Source organism: Nesoenas mayeri (genome assembly GCF_963082525.1).
Source record: "Nesoenas mayeri genome assembly, chromosome: 25".
Taxonomy (NCBI): Eukaryota; Metazoa; Chordata; class Aves; order Columbiformes; family Columbidae; genus Nesoenas; species Nesoenas mayeri.
The window spans coordinates 4,300,401-4,318,849 of record NC_137549.1 but is presented as its reverse complement, the minus strand read 5'-3'; the positions used below and the strand labels follow the sequence as shown (position 1 = coordinate 4,318,849).

Below are 18,449 nucleotides of genomic sequence, written 5' to 3'. Positions count from 1 at the left end.
TTGCAGAGTTGCTGGGAACTCTGCTCCCTCTCTTCTCCCTCCTGCCTTGCAGGGTACGGCAGCGCTGGACTAGCCTCCAAGCCGCACCAAGGCCGGGTCTGAGGATGGAGCCCCAGTTTCACGGCTTCTCACTGCGCCCGGGACAAGGCAAGTCTGTCTAGTCCAAGCCCAATTACAGGGCTGCGGGCAGAGCTGTTCCCACAAGCTCTGAGCAAAAAGCCATGGTAAACACAAGCAGAAAGCTGCTGCGTTGCCACCTGAGTCTCCCCCTCCCAGCAGCACTATGAAGGAAGAGGGTTTGACTCCTGCTGCGGCCCAAACCACAGGAGCAGCGCAAGGCGAACCAGGCCCGGCCGAGGGGAAGGAGAGCGGCTGTTCCGCAGCCCTCCTGCGCATTCCCAGGGGCGGCTGCTCACCCGAGGCTTCCTCACCACCTCAGACAAACCGCTAGTGCCCATAGTGCTGCAGTTCCCCTGTTTCAGAGGCAGAGATAAGCAGCTCGTGCCCAGCCCGGCTCACGCGAGGACTGGTCCTTCCAGCAGCCTGTAACGCGCTCAGACCAGCAGCCCTGCACATACCTGGATGGCCCAGCCAAAGCTCAGGATTGCTGGTCCAGCCCAGCTCATCAGAGCTCCTCCTAGCTGGGAAAACCACAGCGCCGGGGGGAGAAAATGCTCCAGAGCACAATCAGGCCCGAGTCCAGTAAACATGTTTATTGGCAGTTGCTCTCGGACATCGTCTCTTCCAGCCCAGTGGGGCTGGAGGGGGTGGGGGGAAAAATACTGTTTGTCCACGAGCACAACCCTCATGTCATTCCCATTGATCCGCTGAGTCACTCCCGTATTAACAGTTTTGACAACGCTCGGGCTGCACAGGAGCTCGGAAACGGAATACAAAACGAGAGGCGAGGCAAAGAGAAGCCTCTCTACATCCTGACAGCGGCAGAGAGAAGCACTCGCAGGGCAGAATCCAGAAACCTGCTGAACTGCAAGTGCCAACTTCCTCCTCTCCACTCGCTCTTCTCAAGAGTGCTGCAACAAGAAAACCAAACACGGAGCACGCCGCAAGGGCAGAACACAGAGCTCCATTCAGCGCGCCCACGGAAACTGCCCAGAATAAACAGTCTCCCCTGCAAACCATCACCAACTGCACCCCAGTCGTTCTGGTGCGGGTGTAAACCAGAGCGGCAGCTGCTTTTACAGAGAAACTACACAAGTGATTTATAAGGCCTTACAGATTCAGAAGCTAACGAGAAGAGATGACATCCCGAGGCACACTGACGCGGGAGGGCAGTTGTCTCTACAAGCTAATGAGACAATCCCAGGGGGTCCCTGGGCATGGGGGGACAACAAGAACCTGCCCCCAGCCAGGCAGCAGAGTCACGTTAGACCATCCTCATCTGCACCACGAGACAACAACCCACCAGTGGCCCAAAAGGTGCTCAGCAGGGATCGAATCACCACCGAACAACAGGTCTATCTGTAATGAATCGAATTAAACCAAACCCAACAAACCTTTGGCAAGTTCCTCCCAGGAGTCAGGCCTACCCCGCCGCAGAGAAGGCCTCGCCATGGATCCCCATGGAGGCCTCCTGCCCTAATTTACAGCAATTCTCTTTCAGACTCACTGGCAAACACCAAACGTTCCCTCCAATTTGTTATATAAGGCCCAATTTTTAAACCTGTGTGCTGGCGGTGGGAGATGGGGCACACGGCCCGACAGGACCGTCCCGCCGGCACAGGAACCCACAGACTCCTCGGAATTCATCTCCACGTACTCAACGGTTATTGTACAAAAGGAAAACAGACGGATTAGTTAACGAGGCAACTTCCAAACACGCTGGTACAAACCACTCGCAGTCATTTTACACACGGTACGACCTGGGTCCTGGTTACCCCCAGCTTGTTTAGAACGGACTAATTTCATTGCAACTTGAAAGATGCTTAACAAACTTCATTTTTTAACTTCAGAAATACATCTAAGACAGCAGGTCCCCATGCTGCCCGGAACACAGGCCATTCCTCAAAAGAAAAGACACCTCCCCAAACATCCCCACGGCTTCGATTTGTCCCCCGCGGTCCCAGAGCGTCACTCCATTCCCTTCTGCCACCGCCAAACAGGAGACACAGGCCCCTGGCGGCCCCGCCGGCTGTAACGCTTGCTCCCTTTCGGCTGCCTCAGAGCAGCTGGAGTCAGCTCCTGTCTGGTGGGGGCAGAACGGGGAGGGTATTTTTCCTGTTTCTCACATTCATCCTCACCAGCTCTGCTAAAGAAACAAAACAAAAAACAACTAAAAAAACCCCAACACCAAACTAAACAACAACAAAAAAAAGCTATTTTAAATACCAGATTCAGCACAGTCCCTTTCCCCAAATAAACACTTCCCAGCCCCTGGGGGAGAGGAAAGCCGCCCACAAAGGAGCCACATCCTGCGAGGGGCGGCCCCGCCGGGCCGGCCAGGCAGGGACCCCATCCCCGCGGCCCCGCTCGCACAGGGGCCTGTGGGGCCGCGGTCCCGGGTGGGCCCGAAGCCCTTCCCGGGGCTGCAAAACCCGCATCGCCGGGCGGGACCGGAGCGAGGCGGCCCCGGCCCCCCTGACGGCCCCGGCCCCAGCTGTGCCCCGCCGAACCCCAGGCCCAGCCCCGGTACCTGTCTCGCCCCACGGCCCCTTCTCCCCTCCGGGCCCGGTCCCGCAGCCTCCCCAGCGCCCCGGCTCCCGCCGCCCCCGCCTGAGGCGACGCCCGGCCCGGCCTCCCCCCCACCTCCGCGGCGCTGCCCGGTCCCGGCCGGGGCGAACCGCAGCAACAGGGCAGCCCGGCGCGGTTACCTCCGCGGGCTCTCAGCGCCGGGCCGCGCTGCCGCTGCCCCGCGGCCGCCTCCCCATGGCGGCGCCCCCGGCCCCGCTCTCCTCACGCCGCCTTTCGCCTCCTCTCACCACTCCGCGGGCAGCGGCCAGCCAGCGACAGCGCTACGCCACCGGCGTAGGCTCCCCTCGCGCCCATGCGCCCCCCGCCACGCCGCCGGCGTAAGCGCCTTTCCTGAATAGCAAGTCCGAAGCGGAGAGGCCCGGCGGAGCTCGGCGCAAGCGCAGCCGGCGCCAGGGTGGTGGCGCAACGGCGTTGGCGCAAAGCGCGTTCGAGAATAGGAGGCTTGAGGAGAGCGACGAGAGGGCGACTTTGCAGCAGCGCGGGGGCACTTTACGGCAGCGCCGCGCTCGGCGGCGGGGCGCCGTTAACTCCGCGCTGCCCGGGCGGCGCGCAGCTTCGCACCGGGACCGCGGGTGCAGCCCCATATAGTGCAGGCCCGTATGGTGCTCAGCGGGCAACAGGGCCTAGGGGCGGTCTGGGGAGGGACTGGAGAGACTCGGATCAGTCATCAACCGTAACAAATTACCTTGGCGAAGGAGGGCACAGCGGAGAGAGTCACGGAGTCACTTGGCTGGAAAAGCCCCTCAAGATCATGGAGTCCAACCATAACCCACCCGGCACTGCCCCATGTCCTGAGAACCTCATGTCCGTCTGTCCAGCCCTCCAGGGATGGTGACTCCAGCACTGCCCTGGGCAGCCTGTTCAATGCCCCACAGCCCTTTGGGGAAGAAATTGTTCCCACATCCAACCTCAACCTCCCCTGGCGCAACTTGAGGCCGTTTCCTCTGCTCCTGGCGCTTGTTCCTGGGGAGCAGAGCCCGACCCCCCTGGCTCCAAGCTCCTTTCAGGCAGTTCAGGGATCAGAAGGTCTCCCCTCAGCTCCTGTTCTCCAGCTGAACCCCCAGGTAATTTTTCTTGGTGGCTCAAGAGTGGTCCCTGTTTGACACAGTGAGGAGGCCCCGCTGGACGATGCTGCTGCTCTCGTCTTCACGGCATGGGATGGATTCATCTCCAAAATGCGTTCATGCAGTGGGCAAATGAGTTCATGTGGGTTTGGGGGAGAATCGTCTTCAGCCACCAGCATCATCCCAAAACCCCATTTCAGCGTTTCCAGCTGCTTGAATGAATTCTCCCCGAGTTCGTGGAAATGCTCTCCCCACAGTTTGTCTACGGTACCTTCCCCACGGGTGTTCACTTCCAGAAGAACATGCTGGGACAGCAGCGGAGGCTGTGGGAAACCAGGGCCGGCGGAAGCGAGACGGTGGCGCTGGGCAGGGGTACCCGGCACGCGGCTCCGGAGACCAGACACTGAGATCAGCAGATGTATCGAGCACCCAGCACCAAAACATCTCTTTTAAGGTATAACAGGGGTACAAAGCCACAGCATGGTAATTCGGGGTGATAAATTCAGCTGTGTGCTAACAGAGTGGTTCAACTCGCCGTTGCTGTCAAACAGCCCGTTTACTCTGGGGATAACGATCTCCTTTGGGCAATAAACTGGGGAAGGCAGAGCCAGCGCTGCATGGGCCGGCGAGTCTCTGAGCTCAGGAGGCGCCAGGAAAAGAGCTGGACCCCATTGCTTGGGAGCTGCGACGTCCCCCCGCCACCCCAGCTCTGCTCTCCGTCCCCTTCCTCCGAAAACGACGGCAGCAGTTTTGGTAAACGCTTATCAGGCACCTGCGAGAGTACAAACCGCAGCGCTCCCCATCCGTAAACGTGCTGTTCTTTTAAGGAAAGAAAACAACACGTGGGAGACTTTGGAGGAAAAGAGAGATTTTGCCATTTCCCTCCGCCAGATAACTCCGGTTACCTAGGAACAGACACACTCCTCTGGCACGGCCAGTTCTTCTCATCAAGCACAGGATGAGCATTTATTGTCTTGTGATCAGGAGGAAAAAAACACAAACAAAAGCCAGAGCTCCACGAGTAACATGAAAACATCGCACACGTACACGCCACGGGACGCTGAACAAACCGGGGCCAGGTCCAGGTCAGTGGTGTTAACGAGTCTTAGAAATCTAATGTAAACATCTAAAAACATACAGGAGTCAAAAACCAAAAAGCCACGGTAGCGCAGGCAGTGCATTGACTCAGCGTTCTGGAATTACGGCTTCTGGCACCCGAGAGGATGGGGGGACGAGAAGCGGCAGATCCCACCCCGAGAGGTTCGGTTGAGCCCTGGAGAGGTCTCAGGCAGTGACTGGTAACGAGATGCGGTTCTGGTGTCTGGCTCCTCTCCTGCATCGAGCATTTCCAACGGGGGGGCTTCAAAACAGCCCCCTGGGTTAAAAAAAATACAGGGCATGGAGTCCCGGTAACACTTGTAACGCTTCTCCTCTCGATTCCTTCACAACCCCTGACCTGGCGCACGAGAACCAAGGGCAGACACCAGTCGCTTCTGGCAGGTTTTGGCAGGAGCTGAGGGCAGCGCGGGGCAGGGCCGGGGGACGCGGGTCCACGGTGCTCCGGCTCCCGAGCGCGGCCGACCTCGCGTCCGGCCCCATCCTGCAAACCGTATTGCCAGGGAGTGAACCCTCAGGCAGCTCCTTCATCCCTCTCTGATGGCAAGCGGCAAAGGACACTTCACATTACGCTTGATGCATGACAAAGGCACCTAAAAGCTTGGCAATGCGATGGGGTTGTGTTCTGGTAAGAAGGCTTCAAGCGATTGTACTTACAAGCACATTGCACACTCGCAAGAAAAGAACCCCTAGTGTTGGAGCACACTGAATAGCCCAGAGCAGAGCAGGCTGGACCGCAGAGCTGCTGAGAGCAGAAACCCCGGGCGCTCTGCCCTGTGATGCACGTTCGCTCCGGCGCTGCTGGCAAAGCCGTCCTGCGACCCCGAGCGTGGACAGAACAGGTAGCAGAGCAAGCGGGAAGCGCCGCGGGAGCGATGGGGAAGCAAAGTTCTCCCTTGTGAGCTATTGTTGTATTAGATAAGGCACATGTAGAGACAAGTTTTCAAAAGATCACTTGCAAATCAATTCCACCTAGCTAGGACAAGCTCCCCTGGCCCTTTCCAGGAACCAGTTTTATTTTTCCAGTTACTCGGTGTGAATTCGGAGTGACTCCGCTTACGCTATAACATCTCTGGCGTCCCATCCGACAGCCAGACAGGTCTGTCCCATGGGGAGCCCAACACCTCCCACGTCTCCACCATCCCTCACAGGATCGTTGGCCAAAACCTTCCAAACCAAAACCTTCCAACGCTCGCACCTATAAAAACACTGGGAGCTGATCCCCCAGTTTTGACAGGTCTGAGAAGAAAAGAATTGCAGCGGGCTGTTGGGGGAGAGGAAAACCTGCTGCGCGGATGGGTGGGTGCGGGACACGGGAGTGGGATGGCTCAGGCTGCAGGAATGGAGATGGACGAGGTGGATGTGAACAACCCCTCCCGACAGCTCTGTCCTCTTGTGAGCCGATTCTTGAGAACAGCAGGAGAATCTGCTGGTCGTGCACCGGGGAAAGTGCTGCTGGCTACGCAGGTAACGGTTCTGAGGACGCACAAGCTCTCCTGCTCTACCAGACCCCATAATGTTTGGATTTCAACTGCAGAATTAAAACTTCATCGTACTAGAACTTTTCCCGAAGCACAGCGGGGCCCAGGCGGAGATCACCAGCGACCCCGCGCCCCGGAAAGGGGCAGAACGAGCTGCGTCTGGTCGAGCATTTCTTGGGGCAGCACAAAACCTGGATGCCACGTAAGACCTCGCGCTGCCAGGCGGAACGTCCCCGGTGTCACCAGCTTCTCCGCAGCCTCCAGCTTTGGAACCGGCTTTTAGCGAGCGATCATTAACAAATGAGATGAATCTGCACCTCTGAAGCACACGGATCTGACAAAAACCTTTGGCAGCGGGGAAAGCGCAAGTTGTGGCGTCACAACAGTCCCAGCGGGCACGTGAGGGCTCTGGGGGACTTCACATCTGAACCCCGCACACACCGCGAGCACCATGGCCTAAGGGTTCTTCACAGAGAGCACAAGCAAGTGAGGTTGTAGGTTTTACAAATACCTTTGCTATCACTAGTACCAAATCATTTAGGTGTCGAGTTTCCCTTAGAGTAAAAAATTCCAGATTATTCATCCAGGAGAGTAAACACCAGTTGCCACTAATGCTCTGACTGTATGTCACCAACCGTACGCGGCGCTTGATGAAAACAGAGCGGGGAGGTGGGAGAAGGAGTGGTTACAGCGTTCACCATCGCAGCGAGATTGGCTTTGTCACACGGGCAGGAGAGGATCCCTCCAACGGGACAGCGCTGGTCGGTCCCTCCATCTGCAACGAGGCAAATACTGGTCACCCAATGCAAGAAACAAACCCCCGTTGTGGCAGGGCCGCGCAGAGCTGGGGGGCGAGGGCTGACGGCACGCGTCTTCTGCGGTGGCAAGGAGATCAAACCAAACAGTCCATACGATGACTGGGGGGCTTGTGGGGAGGGAATGCAAATGATCTTTTCAAAAACAATAATTAAAAGACCAACAAAAGCAGATAATCCAGGCAGTTTGCAGCGGTCGCCGCTCAAGGCCATTGGCTTCCCGGGGGGTAGCTGGGCACCGTGGGGTACTCCGGCAGGCTGTTCCCCGAAAAATTGCTGTACTGGGCCTCCCTGCTGGGCGGGTTCCGCCAGGCGCCGCTGTGCCACTCGTCCTGAGCCTTCTGGAAGCTGCCGCCGGCCCCTCGGTAGATTTTGTGCACCTAGGGGACCAACAGGAGGAAAATCAGCAACGCGCCCCCACATCTCACCCTGAGAAGAGCTATGGTCACTTCGGTACCGTAGCGGGGACTTGTTTCTCTCTCTCTGTAAAGTCCTGCGCTCCCCAGCAACAAAAGCACTACAAATGTAATAATACCAGCTGGCTATTAAGCCTTGGAACACAGTGCTGGCTTCAGTGTCTGCGGAGCCTGTTCACGTTATCGCAATACGGAGATACTCCAAGTCAAAGGAACCTCTGCAGCACCTACCCTTACGATGCAGATGAGCATCGCGACCGCGGACATCGTAAACATGACGGCGGGGAACAGCATGAACACAGCGGCCGCAACGTTGGTGCTGAAGAAAGTAATGGCTGCCAACCAGCCGCTGGAAGAATCAGAGAGAAATGACCAATATCATTATAGGTCTCATTTTAATCTCCTTGTTATCAGGAAAAACTGTTCGCTTGTACCCAGAAATTACCAGGCAGCTTTAAAGCTCTTGAAAATGAAAAGAACAATGGAGAAAATGGGCAGAATTAAATGAGGCTCAGGCAGGTATTTCCTAGGATCTCAAACCTCGCTCGCTCGCATCCCCGCTGATCCGGGCTCCGAGCCTTGGGGGACAGCTAAAGCACGGACCTTGGGAAGAGGAGGCTTATTCCCAATGTGCTTTTGGTTGTGCAGAGATTGTGTGTCTAGAGACCAGGCTGGGAACATGAGGGTGCTGTGATTCACCCCTCCAGCCCTCGGGGAGCAATAACCAGGTAGGACAACGAGAGCAGCTGCGGTTAAGAAAACAAAATGCTACACAGAAGGCCAAGACGTGATGTTATTTGTAATTTCAGCAGGAATTGCTCTTGAGTCTCTAGAGACAGGAGGTTAAAATGCCAAACAATTATAAGCAGGGACAGACACTAAAATGCTCCCATTTATTTTAGGACAGCTCTCACAATACTTGCTCTATAGGCCAGCACTGAGTCACCGTGTGCTGCTCGCCATATGCTGCCAGCAATTGGAGGGCGATGCTGAGAGAGCATCAGCCGAGTCTAGAAACTGGCCGGTTAAATGGCCAAAGGATATTATGGGAAGGTGCTAAAGAGAACGAGCAGGTGAGGGGATGTGGCTTCTGCCAACAGAGCGACAAACACAAGACTTGCTCACCAAGCTCCCCAGCCGGAGAACCCGATCGCCTGCAGGACCGTGAGGAGAAACTGGGCGCCGAAGATGAAGAAAAAGGCCATGAAGTTAAACGAGCTGTCCGACCTGTGAAGGAAGAGACGCAGTCAGGGAGAGACCGGCACCTCGCGCTGCCTCACGCTGGTGTTTGACCCCATCGCGTACAAACCCCCAAACATGGGATCTCAGGACAGACTTTGGAGGCTGCTCCTCTTTCCCCACGCAGACCCGTGACTCGGCAGCCCCAAACGTCTCCCGGTGAGCCTGGCTCCCGCGACTGCTCTAGCAAAACAGCCACGCACGCGATGTCCGCGAGGAGAGCCGGGCTCTGCAGAGCACAGCAGGCCCCGGTCGTCTTTCTGCCCGACACCTGAAGCCGGCGCGGTCCGGCGCTCCGCGGTCTGAGCGGGGCAATTCCAGCTGGGAATGTCTCAGCGGCTGCTCCTCATCACGGTCACACGCCCACGGTTAATGATCCAGCACTGGGACATCACCGGAGGACAAACAGCCACAGGAGAAGCAGCAGAGGCGTGTGTTCACGTCTTTGTGGACTCCACGTCTCCGGGATGTGACGGTTGAGAGGGTCCTGAATACGTGAGGCCCTTTGGTCCACGCAGGTACAGCAGGGTCACGACTATGATCCCAAGCTGAGCAGATCCGTTCCTGGTGTCTCCATTGTGGGTGCACAGCGCGGTCTTGCCCGAGTTTCGGCTCCACCACAGAACAGCAGAACAACCTCATCCCACTGAAGCAGCCACAGCGACGAGCCAGCCTGTCACTGCGGGGCCAGGCACAGCTCCCCAGACCATCATTTTCAATGACACTAATGATTCCCGTTCTCTCAGGAACTCAAAGGGCCCATGATTTACAGAACAGATCTACAAAAACCACTTCAGTTGCTTATGAGGCAGTTTGGTGCAAGGGAGAGTTTCCAAAGGAGCTGCAGTCATACCCAGCTCCTGCTCAAACCCCACAAGTATTTAATGTTTATTAGCATTATAATTCCAGCCTCTAAAGCCTGAAGAGGAGCCGAGGGAGGCAGGACGGCGGGCTCTGGAGAGCTCGCTGTGTGCACCCCGGTCTGACACACGCGGAGAAGCCGCGGGTGACGGCGCGGTGACCTTCCAAAAGACGGCACAGAGATGCCATGGAGGACACTTGCCACCCTGAGCACCCTCGATGACGCCACCCTTCAAACGGCACCTCAGAGTCCAGCGGTGTGACAGGGATACTCTGAACACGGGCTGTTCGCAGCAGAGCCCGTCGTAATCCAATTAACAAGGAGCAGGCTCCAGGCTGAGCCTGCAAACAGCCGCCTGCGACTCGGACCTGGCCGGGCCGGAGGAGTCTTCGTTTGAACGGATCTGCGGGAATTAGTGAGGATACACAGAAAAGGTGATTTCTGATCCAGCTTTCCGGTGCGGATTTGTAACAGCCCTGCCCGAGCGCCAAAGCTCTGCAGCTGATTTAATTCTGGATGCAGGCGGCTGACGAGGGTTTGACGGCAGCATCCTCCAGCATCCCGCGGTGCGCGACGCCGGTACCGATGGTGTTTGCCCAGAAGAGCCCGGCGAGTGGCTCTGGCCTCGCTCTCTCGGGTCCCGCACGGAACGGTGCTGCCCCGCTGCGCGTTTTCCAAGCCTCTCCCACAACAGATGGCAAAGCCGACGATCCCGGGGCTGCTTCTTTTTATAAACTGTAGAAATCTTTACACAGAGTAACCTCGGGGACCTTTCAGTATTCAGTTGCATAAACACATACAAACAACATTAGAAGAAGTAATTAAAACGGTCCCTGTGAAGCCCAGAGGAGGTCAGTGGGTGGAGTGATTTTTCCCAGAGTTCAGAATGGCAAATGCTGTTTAAACGGAGCCCTGGGGCTTCCGCATGGGGGACGGGGACAAAAGCCCAGAGCTGGGTCTTCCTCTCTTAGAACTTTGGGATGAATCCACGCAGTGGCTTTCCGTCTCCATCAGAAATCACCCTCCCCAGGCTCCATGATGTACTCACTGGTGTTCTAAGCATCACCAGCGCACTAACTGCCTGCTGTTGTTAGTACACAAATTTGGAAGAGCATTTAACCAACTAATTTAGCCTGCGCTGAGCAGACAGGACCCCACCTGCCACCTCCCATTTCTATTGGTGCCTGTTGCTGTCATCTAAACCAGCTCATCATGGAATCTGGTGAATAATGAAAAGCCAGAGCACTCTGGTAACGGGGAACCAGGAAGAGCTTTGCGCTCAGAGCCCAGACTGGTGTGCACTGGTGACACTGGGCAGGTCCCCCCCGCGTCAGGCTGGGAACCGCTCAGCACCTCAGGGCTCTGACAAACATCATTTATTAATGTCGGATTAGTGCCTCGTGATGCACAGCGAGCACCAGCAAATGCAAATGTTGATTAATTAAAGTGAAAATGTAGGATGGCTTTACATATTTGTGGAGTTTCAGAAGGACTCGCCCCAGGGAGCCGCTTTTATCTAAAACGCAAAGCTGCCGAGCTTGCGAGTGTCTAGAGACAAAAACCAGAAGAGTTCTCAAAAACTAATAACTTAATAGTCTTCCATCAAAACAAGCCTCAGCGAAGCTTCATCAAATTAGTATCTATCTTAGTGTTATATGACCGTGCTGCTAAGCTTGAGATATTTAAGTAGAATATGAACTTCATCCCCCTTCCGCACGGGGGACGGGGACAAAAGCCCAGAGCTGGGTCTTCCTCTCTTAGAACTTTGGGATGAATACAAGCAGTGGCTTTCCATCTCCATCAGAAATCACCCTCCCTGGGCTCCGTGATGTACTCACTGGTGTTCTAAGCACAACCAGCTCACCGCCCACCCGGGGCAGCTGAACTCAGTCCCGCTTCTCCTGTTTAAAAGAGGCCACATTCTTCTTCATTTCCAAGTAAACAAAACACTCAGACATCACGTCCTTCGTCTTTACCCCAGACAGCCGGATCTCCACGGGGACGCGCCCAGTAACGCGTCTCTCTCCCCGAGGAAACCGAAACAGAACGGCCTCCCAGGCTCCCCCTTACCGGAAGGCTTTGTACGCGGGTCGGAACCAGCAGACGTAGCCGCAGGGACTGAAGAGGACCAGCCAGAGGATGGCCAAACCAAAATTGGCCCCGTAGCCTCCTCCGATCCACCACGCCAGGCACGCGATTACGTTCACCGCTAGCGTGATGCAGTAAACTGTAGAGAGGGCAGAGGAAAGGACATGAGGTTGTGCGGTTTCGTCACATGAAAAGGAAACAAAGACGCGGTGCTGCGATAGGAAGGGTCCTGCGACACAATGTGGTCTATAACCTGTCCTGTAACTCCTCGCAGAGGCTCCGCAGCTCATCCACAATGAGCTGCCGTGGAGTTTGTTCTCCAGCAGTGGGAGCTCTGGTACAGGTTTCAAGTCACCATCCACCTTAATTAAATGCTCGCATCCAATTAAAATAATGAGCATGCAACCTCCCAACAACAACTTTGGCGTTTCTGTTTTCAACGCCGGCCTTTTCTTGCCCTTCCCTTCCCTTCGTCTCTCCCTCTATCCCATCCCCAAAAAGATGGGGAGACTCCAGAAGAAATGGTGCTGTGGGTGGAAATGTTGAACTCCTGGTGCCAACACCAGGTCCCCTCGGCCGCCCTTGGACCAGTTGCCCAAATGGCCGGTTGCCCAAACGCTTGGCCCTTTTCCAGCCGCCATTAAGTGGAATGAGGGGCGCTTTGTTTCGGAGGAGCCGTGGACAAAGGCGGCCTCACAATGCGCAGCATTAACCGGCGGAGTCTGAAGGGACAAGCGGTTTCTTCAGGCAAGAAAATTACAGAGCTCATTTCAGCATCTCAAAATAACGGCGGCACAAAGGGCGATAGACGATGCCGTTGTTAACGCACACAAACCTCGCTCGTACACACACCCTATGCACCAGGAGGAAAAGTCACGGCACCCAATGCACAGCCGGCAGAAAACAAGCTTTCCTGCAGCCAGAGGGGAAAATGGGATGATGAATGTTTGGGAAAAAAGATAATAAAGGTAAAAAGATGTGTGTTCTGTGGTTCTCCGGGCCTGCTGCGCCCTTTTTCATCCCATTTCTTTTCGTGGAGGAGAACGGTCAATCCTCGTTACTGGTTTCTGAATGGCTGAACCAGACAACGAAAAACTCAGAGCCAGGAATGCCCAGAATATCCAGTTTATCCTGAATATCAGCAAATCACCACGGGAACGTTTTGCGGGCTGAGCAGCTAAGGAAGAGAGCGTATGGCTGGAAAACGGCTCCGACTGGGCAGGGAAACCTGCAGGTGGCCCAAACAAGGGGGAATTTCATCCTCCCTACAGCAAGGTGGGGCTACAAGTGGCAGCATAAGGGCCGCATTTATCTTGAGAGAGTGGATGGAAATAATTCAGATGGACAAATAGCAAACCTTGCTAATTCAATCAGAGTAACAGAATAATAGAATAGTTTGGGTTGAAAGAGACCTTCAGAGGTCATCTAGTCCAAAACCTCTGTAATAAGCAGGGACATCTTCAACTAGATAAGGTTGCTCAGAGCTCTGTCCAGCCTGGTATTGAATGTTTCCTGGGATGGAGCATCTACCACCTCTCTGGGCAGCCTGTGCCAGTGTTTCATCACCCTTATCATAAAAACTTTCTTCCTCATCTCTATTCCGATCCTACCCTCTTTTAGTTTAAAACTATTAACCTTTATCCTATTACTGCAGGACCTTTTAAAAAGTCAGTCTTCACTGTTCTTATAAACCCTCTTTAAGTACTGAAAAGCCACTATAAGGTTTCTCCAGAGTCTTTTCTTCTCCAGGCTCAATAACCTCAACTGTTAAACTGTCCTCACAGGAGAGGTGTTCCAGCCTTCTGATCATCTTGGTGACCTTCCTCTGGACCCTCTTCTTGCCTAAAACTCTCCTGTTCATCTTATTTTAGGTGAATTTAGGTGGGAATTACTCTAAGATGAACCATTGTTTCTCATCAACTTATTGCAAAGACTTTAAGGCACAGGAGTCATTAAGATCTACTTGTTTTTTTTTTACTACACATCTACATTTTCCCAGCACAGGTTTCTTATTCAACTTACAGATCCATACGTGGTAGATCCTCTTCACCAGAGACTGGTAATCGATGGGAATTTCGTCAGCGAAATTCTGGTAGAAACACGGTTTCAGAGGGATGAACTTGGGGAGCGGAGGGAAGTTATTCACCTTTTCTACAACACAGAACACAAACACTCGCTTTGCACTCAGATACAATCAATCCAACGCTGACAAAAGCAACGTGGTGAAGAAAAGCCGACCTTGTGGAGAAATTCTGTTTAAAATCAAGTCATTAAATGCCTAAATTCACAGGCAGGTTGGCAGGGAAGAGTCTAAAGCTGTAAGCCGAGCTTTAGGAAAGGAAAGGCTTCACTTTGTGCAAAGGAAAGGGCTATTTTCATGCAGAAAATGAGGATGACACCCTCTGTGAGTACATCCGAGTTAAATATGGAATAAAGCTTGAAGTCACCAGCCCAATTTGACTTTTCCATATAAAAACAAACATTAGGAGGCTCATCCACCTCCTCTAAATGCACTGTAGGTTAGTTCAGACGCCCTGTAAAGCTGGGCTCAGTCACTGGTTAACGCCTCCCGCTGGCCCTGTCACCCATGTGCCGACGTCCCACGGCTCATTCAAAGCCCATGGGAACCTGGACGTCTTAGCGCTAATTTTCTGTTTGCTACAAGCATCTAATGAGCTTTCTCCTGGGCAGTCTGTCTCCGCAGCCGACAAACGGACACAATAACCCTGGATCAAAGCAAAGGAAGGAGGCACCGCTGTTACAGCCATAGACACAGCTCTAGGAGACCAGGATTAACTGAACAGACCAAAAGCAGATGCCTGGACAATCTTTCCTTTCTCTCGAGGGAGGGAGGAAGTTCTGCTGTGTCTCTCGCAGCACCAGGTCACTTTGGTTCTGCCCTTTCCCACTTCTCTACTCCTGCAGCACCAACCTCCAGTGCAGAATGGTGGGGCCAAACCGACCCGCTGGGCACCGGCCACTGCACTTTGTCCTTTTGCGAGCTCAGAAAATGCTCCAAGTGCTTCTGCTTGTTTGCCGGGTACACGACATCAGGGTTTTGCCGCTGTGGCTGCCCAGGTGCAAGCAGCCAGGTGACTTTTGCCCACCCAGAGACCCTCTAGTTTACAACTGTTCCAAGTTACTTCCAGAACAGCCAAAGGAAACCGAATTAAACCCCCCCTGTTAACATCTGACCGCGCAGCGGGGCTGCTGCAGCGCTCCCACCCACACATCGACCAGCAAGCGCGAGCCACGCTCTCACAAATCAAACTGCGTTCCCAACAAACAACGGCTGCGCACGAGTCCAGACCTCCCCATATCTTGAAAAAGTTGGGAGGAATTTTGTCACTGATTTTGCTACAAGTAAAATGAAGATGTATTCATATTGATAATACAGCTAGGAGTGCTGCAGAAAGAGGTTTAGCCTCTGTAAGGAAGGGATCATTCTCCTGTGAATAACTTCCATCCTCAGGAAGCTTTCAAACGAGTCACCCCTGAGCCTTGTTGTGAGAGCAGCAGCCTCAGCTGACAAACACAGTGAGTACACCAAGGTCAGAAACGAGGAGCAGCTGCAGAGCTTTCGGGGTCACTAAGATCTCAGGGAGGGATGTGTTGGATACCTGAAAAACATTCTGGGAAACTGTTTTTCTCCCGACATTGCCACATTTTGAGGAGCTCTTACCTGCCATTTCTCTGAGGAGTGTTCCCTGGTGAAATTCCAGACAGACAACAACAGATCTATCGGAGAAAGAAGCTCAGGTCAGACATGGCACAACCAGCACCCGAAGAACCTCAGCACAGCCACGGGCCGTGAGCCTGGGGCTCCAGCACAAACCATACGGAGATCACGAACTCACCAGACCTAATGCCGCATTTAGGTGCTGAGATGGTTTCCTGGTCCCTGCAGATGCTCCCGACTGCTGAAACAAACAGAAAATCACTGTGAGCTGGGCCGTGAACTGCTGTCCCAAAATAAACAGATCGGCTGGTACACAAAGCCCAACAGCCCTTGTTGCTTTAATAATTCCCACAACACTCCTAAACACACAGATTCATTTTTCCTGTCGCTGCCGTTGAACACAACGGTAATTCTGGAAGACTCAGCTCCTGCGGTTTACTCAGCGTCAGGCGCTGCTGATTCTGGCAGCACCGATCGCACAGACAAAGCCACACAGGTCTGTGCTGACCACTTTTTGTCAAGGATAAAAAAACCCCTGTGCCCCCACCCCCAGATCCCAGACTGGAAACACAAAACGCCACAAACCAACCTTCTAAACCAGCCCTGGGGGGTCTGACAAGAGTTATCAAGAACCAAGGAAACTTGGATTAAAAACTGCCCCTGTTAAAACACGCTCAGAATCGTTGCGCTGGACCCAAACCCATCGATTTCCAGCAGCTCACTTCCCTGTTCTGCGCCTCCGTGCCCGGGTACAGTCTGGAGGCCGTAGAATCTACACCACTGCGATTATTTTGTTGGGGTTGTGTTTACTATCCTTTTTAATGGAGCTGTTCTAGCACAGCCCTTGGTGGAGACAACGGCACTCTGAGAAGTGGGACCTGTACAGGCAGCTTATTCTTCCTGTACATACAAACACAGTTGCAGACGAGCTTAACTATGTCTACATAAAGGAAAACGTATTATTTTGCTCGTACCAATCTATCGAAAGCAACAGAGCGTGGATGGGGAAGCTGCGTCACCCGGGGGCTGCTCAGACCTGGGGCTCCCTGGTTAAATCTCGCACACAGGGCGCGTTGCAGCCAAAGCCTCCAGGTTTTCCCACCTCACAGACGTTACCGAGTGTCTAACAGGCGTTTTATAGCTTACAATTGAGAAACGGAAGCATTTTGCTTTGCCATTTTCAAATGTGTGAATAGCAAATAAAGTATGAAGACAGTTGAGAACAGAATGGAAACTTCACCCCGGCTGTTTGCAGCTGCTTCAGCTGAGACCCATAAATGTAGGGGGAAGAACAACGTGGGGGGGAAGAATATGTGCCACACAGACACCTGTTATGCTAAAGCGCTAAGAGAAAAGAATCGTTCACCAAAACATGAGCAAATGGGTCTGGCACACCTTCAGAAGAGGGTGATTTAGTTCACGCATTCAGTGCTGGTGTCTCGCAGCCGCAGAGCGAGGGAGGAGCGCCTCCTGCACCGCTGCCCCGGCCGCTGCTCCCCCCGGGGCTGACCCACATCTCTGCCCCGCGGGGGCTGTCCCCGATTCACAGAAGCGTTTTGGCTGGAAAAGCCCCTCAAAATCATCGAGTCCAACCATAACCCACCCTGTCCCAGCCTCGTGTCCTGAGAACCTCATGTCCGTCTGTCCAGCCCTCCAGGGATGGTGACTCCAGCACTGCCCTGGGCAGCCTGTTCCAATGCCCCACAGCCCTTTGGGGAAGAAATTGTTCCCAGATCCAACCTCAACCTCCCCTGGCGCAACTTGAGGCCGTTTCCTCTGCTCCTGGCGCTTGTTCCTGGGGAGCAGAGCCCGACCCCCCTGGCTCCAAGCTCCTTTCAGGCAGTTCAGGGATCAGGTCTCCCCTCAGCTCCTGTTCTCAGCTGAACCCCCGGCCTGTCCCCAACACTTCCCCGGGCACCGGCTGCTCCTGCCCCCCTCCCTCTCTCCCCCGCCCGCCCCGGTGCCCCCGCAGCCCGGCCCCGCTCACCGCTCCCGCCGCAGCCCCGCAGCCCCGCTCCCGACCCGCCGCGGGGCGCACTGGGAAAGCGAGTCCCGCCAATGGCGGCGGCCGCGGGGCTGCGCGCGTCCCGGACTACACTTCCCAGCGTGCCCCGCGGCGCGCCCGCCTCTCGTCACGTGAGGGGCAGCCGGCTGCGGGGTGGGGCTGAGGCGTGGCCGGTCCGCTACGGCGGCCGAGAGGGCCCAAACGAGGGGCCCGCCCGGGGTTTGTCAGGGGAGGGGGATCAGCCGCCTCCTCCATCCGCGCAGAAGCGTCTCGGCCCCGTTGAGTGTTTTAGCTGCAAACCAGCAGAGGTCACTCGGCCCCAGTAAATCCAGAGGTGTTGGTACCCCAGTGAGAGCGAGAGCATGGACAGGGACACCGAGCTCTGCTCGCCGGGTTCGGCGGCGCCGCGCTGTGCCGGGGCGGGACGGGCGCGCTCGGGCTGTCCCATCCGGTCACCGAGTGCGGGTGTTCGGGCTGACGGGGCCTCCCCGGGCTCGTCCGCGGTTCCGTCGTGTGCAGGAGTCCTGACATCCATCTTGTGTCCAGGGCTCGGAGCTCGGGATCACGGAACCATTTCGGCTGGAAAGCCCCTCAAGATGATGGAGACCAACCATAACCCACCCCATGTCGTGAGAACCTCATGTCCATCTGTCCAGCCCTCCAGGGTGGTGACTCCAGCACTGCCCTGAGCAGCCTGTTCCAATGCCCCACAGCCCTTTGGGGAAGAAATTGTTCCCAGATCCAACCTCAACCTCCCCTGGCGCAACTTGAGGCCGTTTCCTCTGCTCCTGGCGCTTGTTCCTGGGGAGCAGAGCCCGACCCCCCTGGCTCCAAGCTCCTTTCAGGCAGTTCAGGGATCAGAAGGTCTCCCCTCAGCTCCTGTTCTCCAGCTGAACCCCCAGGTCCCTCAGCCGCTCCATCACCCTTGTGCTCCAGCCCCTCACCAGCTCCATTCCCTTCTCTCCATTCACTCAG

General features: G+C 55.2%; 2 protein-coding genes across 9 annotated transcripts in view; both read right to left on the bottom strand.

Moving 5' to 3' along the window:
* CSNK1G2 (casein kinase 1 gamma 2) overlaps positions 1–3,035 on the bottom strand; it is a 31,103-nt gene extending 28,068 nt beyond the window's left edge. For 2 of the 8 annotated variants that reach the window (XM_080359371.1, XM_080359366.1), the window contains exon 1: positions 2,829–3,016. The gene's annotated coding sequence lies outside the window, so the exon portion shown is untranslated. Of the gene's footprint in view, positions 1–2,038; positions 2,267–2,828 lie in introns of all 8 variants that reach the window. The other 6 variants (XM_080359367.1, XM_080359368.1, XM_080359369.1 and 3 more) reach the window with 6 other exon arrangements.
* A 1,725-nt stretch (positions 3,036–4,760) lies between these two features.
* Positions 4,761–17,466, bottom strand: SCAMP4 (secretory carrier membrane protein 4). Its single transcript, XM_080359439.1, has 9 exons — positions 17,457–17,466; positions 16,865–17,029; positions 15,648–15,710; positions 15,473–15,528; positions 13,813–13,941; positions 11,773–11,929; positions 8,727–8,828; positions 7,833–7,950; positions 4,761–7,565 (listed from the first exon to the last, which is right to left on the bottom strand). The coding sequence occupies exons 4-9, from the start codon at positions 15,477–15,479 to the stop codon at positions 7,389–7,391; spliced, it is 690 nt and encodes a 229-aa protein (XP_080215565.1). The 5' UTR covers positions 15,480–15,528; positions 15,648–15,710; positions 16,865–17,029; positions 17,457–17,466; the 3' UTR covers positions 4,761–7,388.
* Between the last annotated feature and the right edge of the window lie 983 nt (positions 17,467–18,449).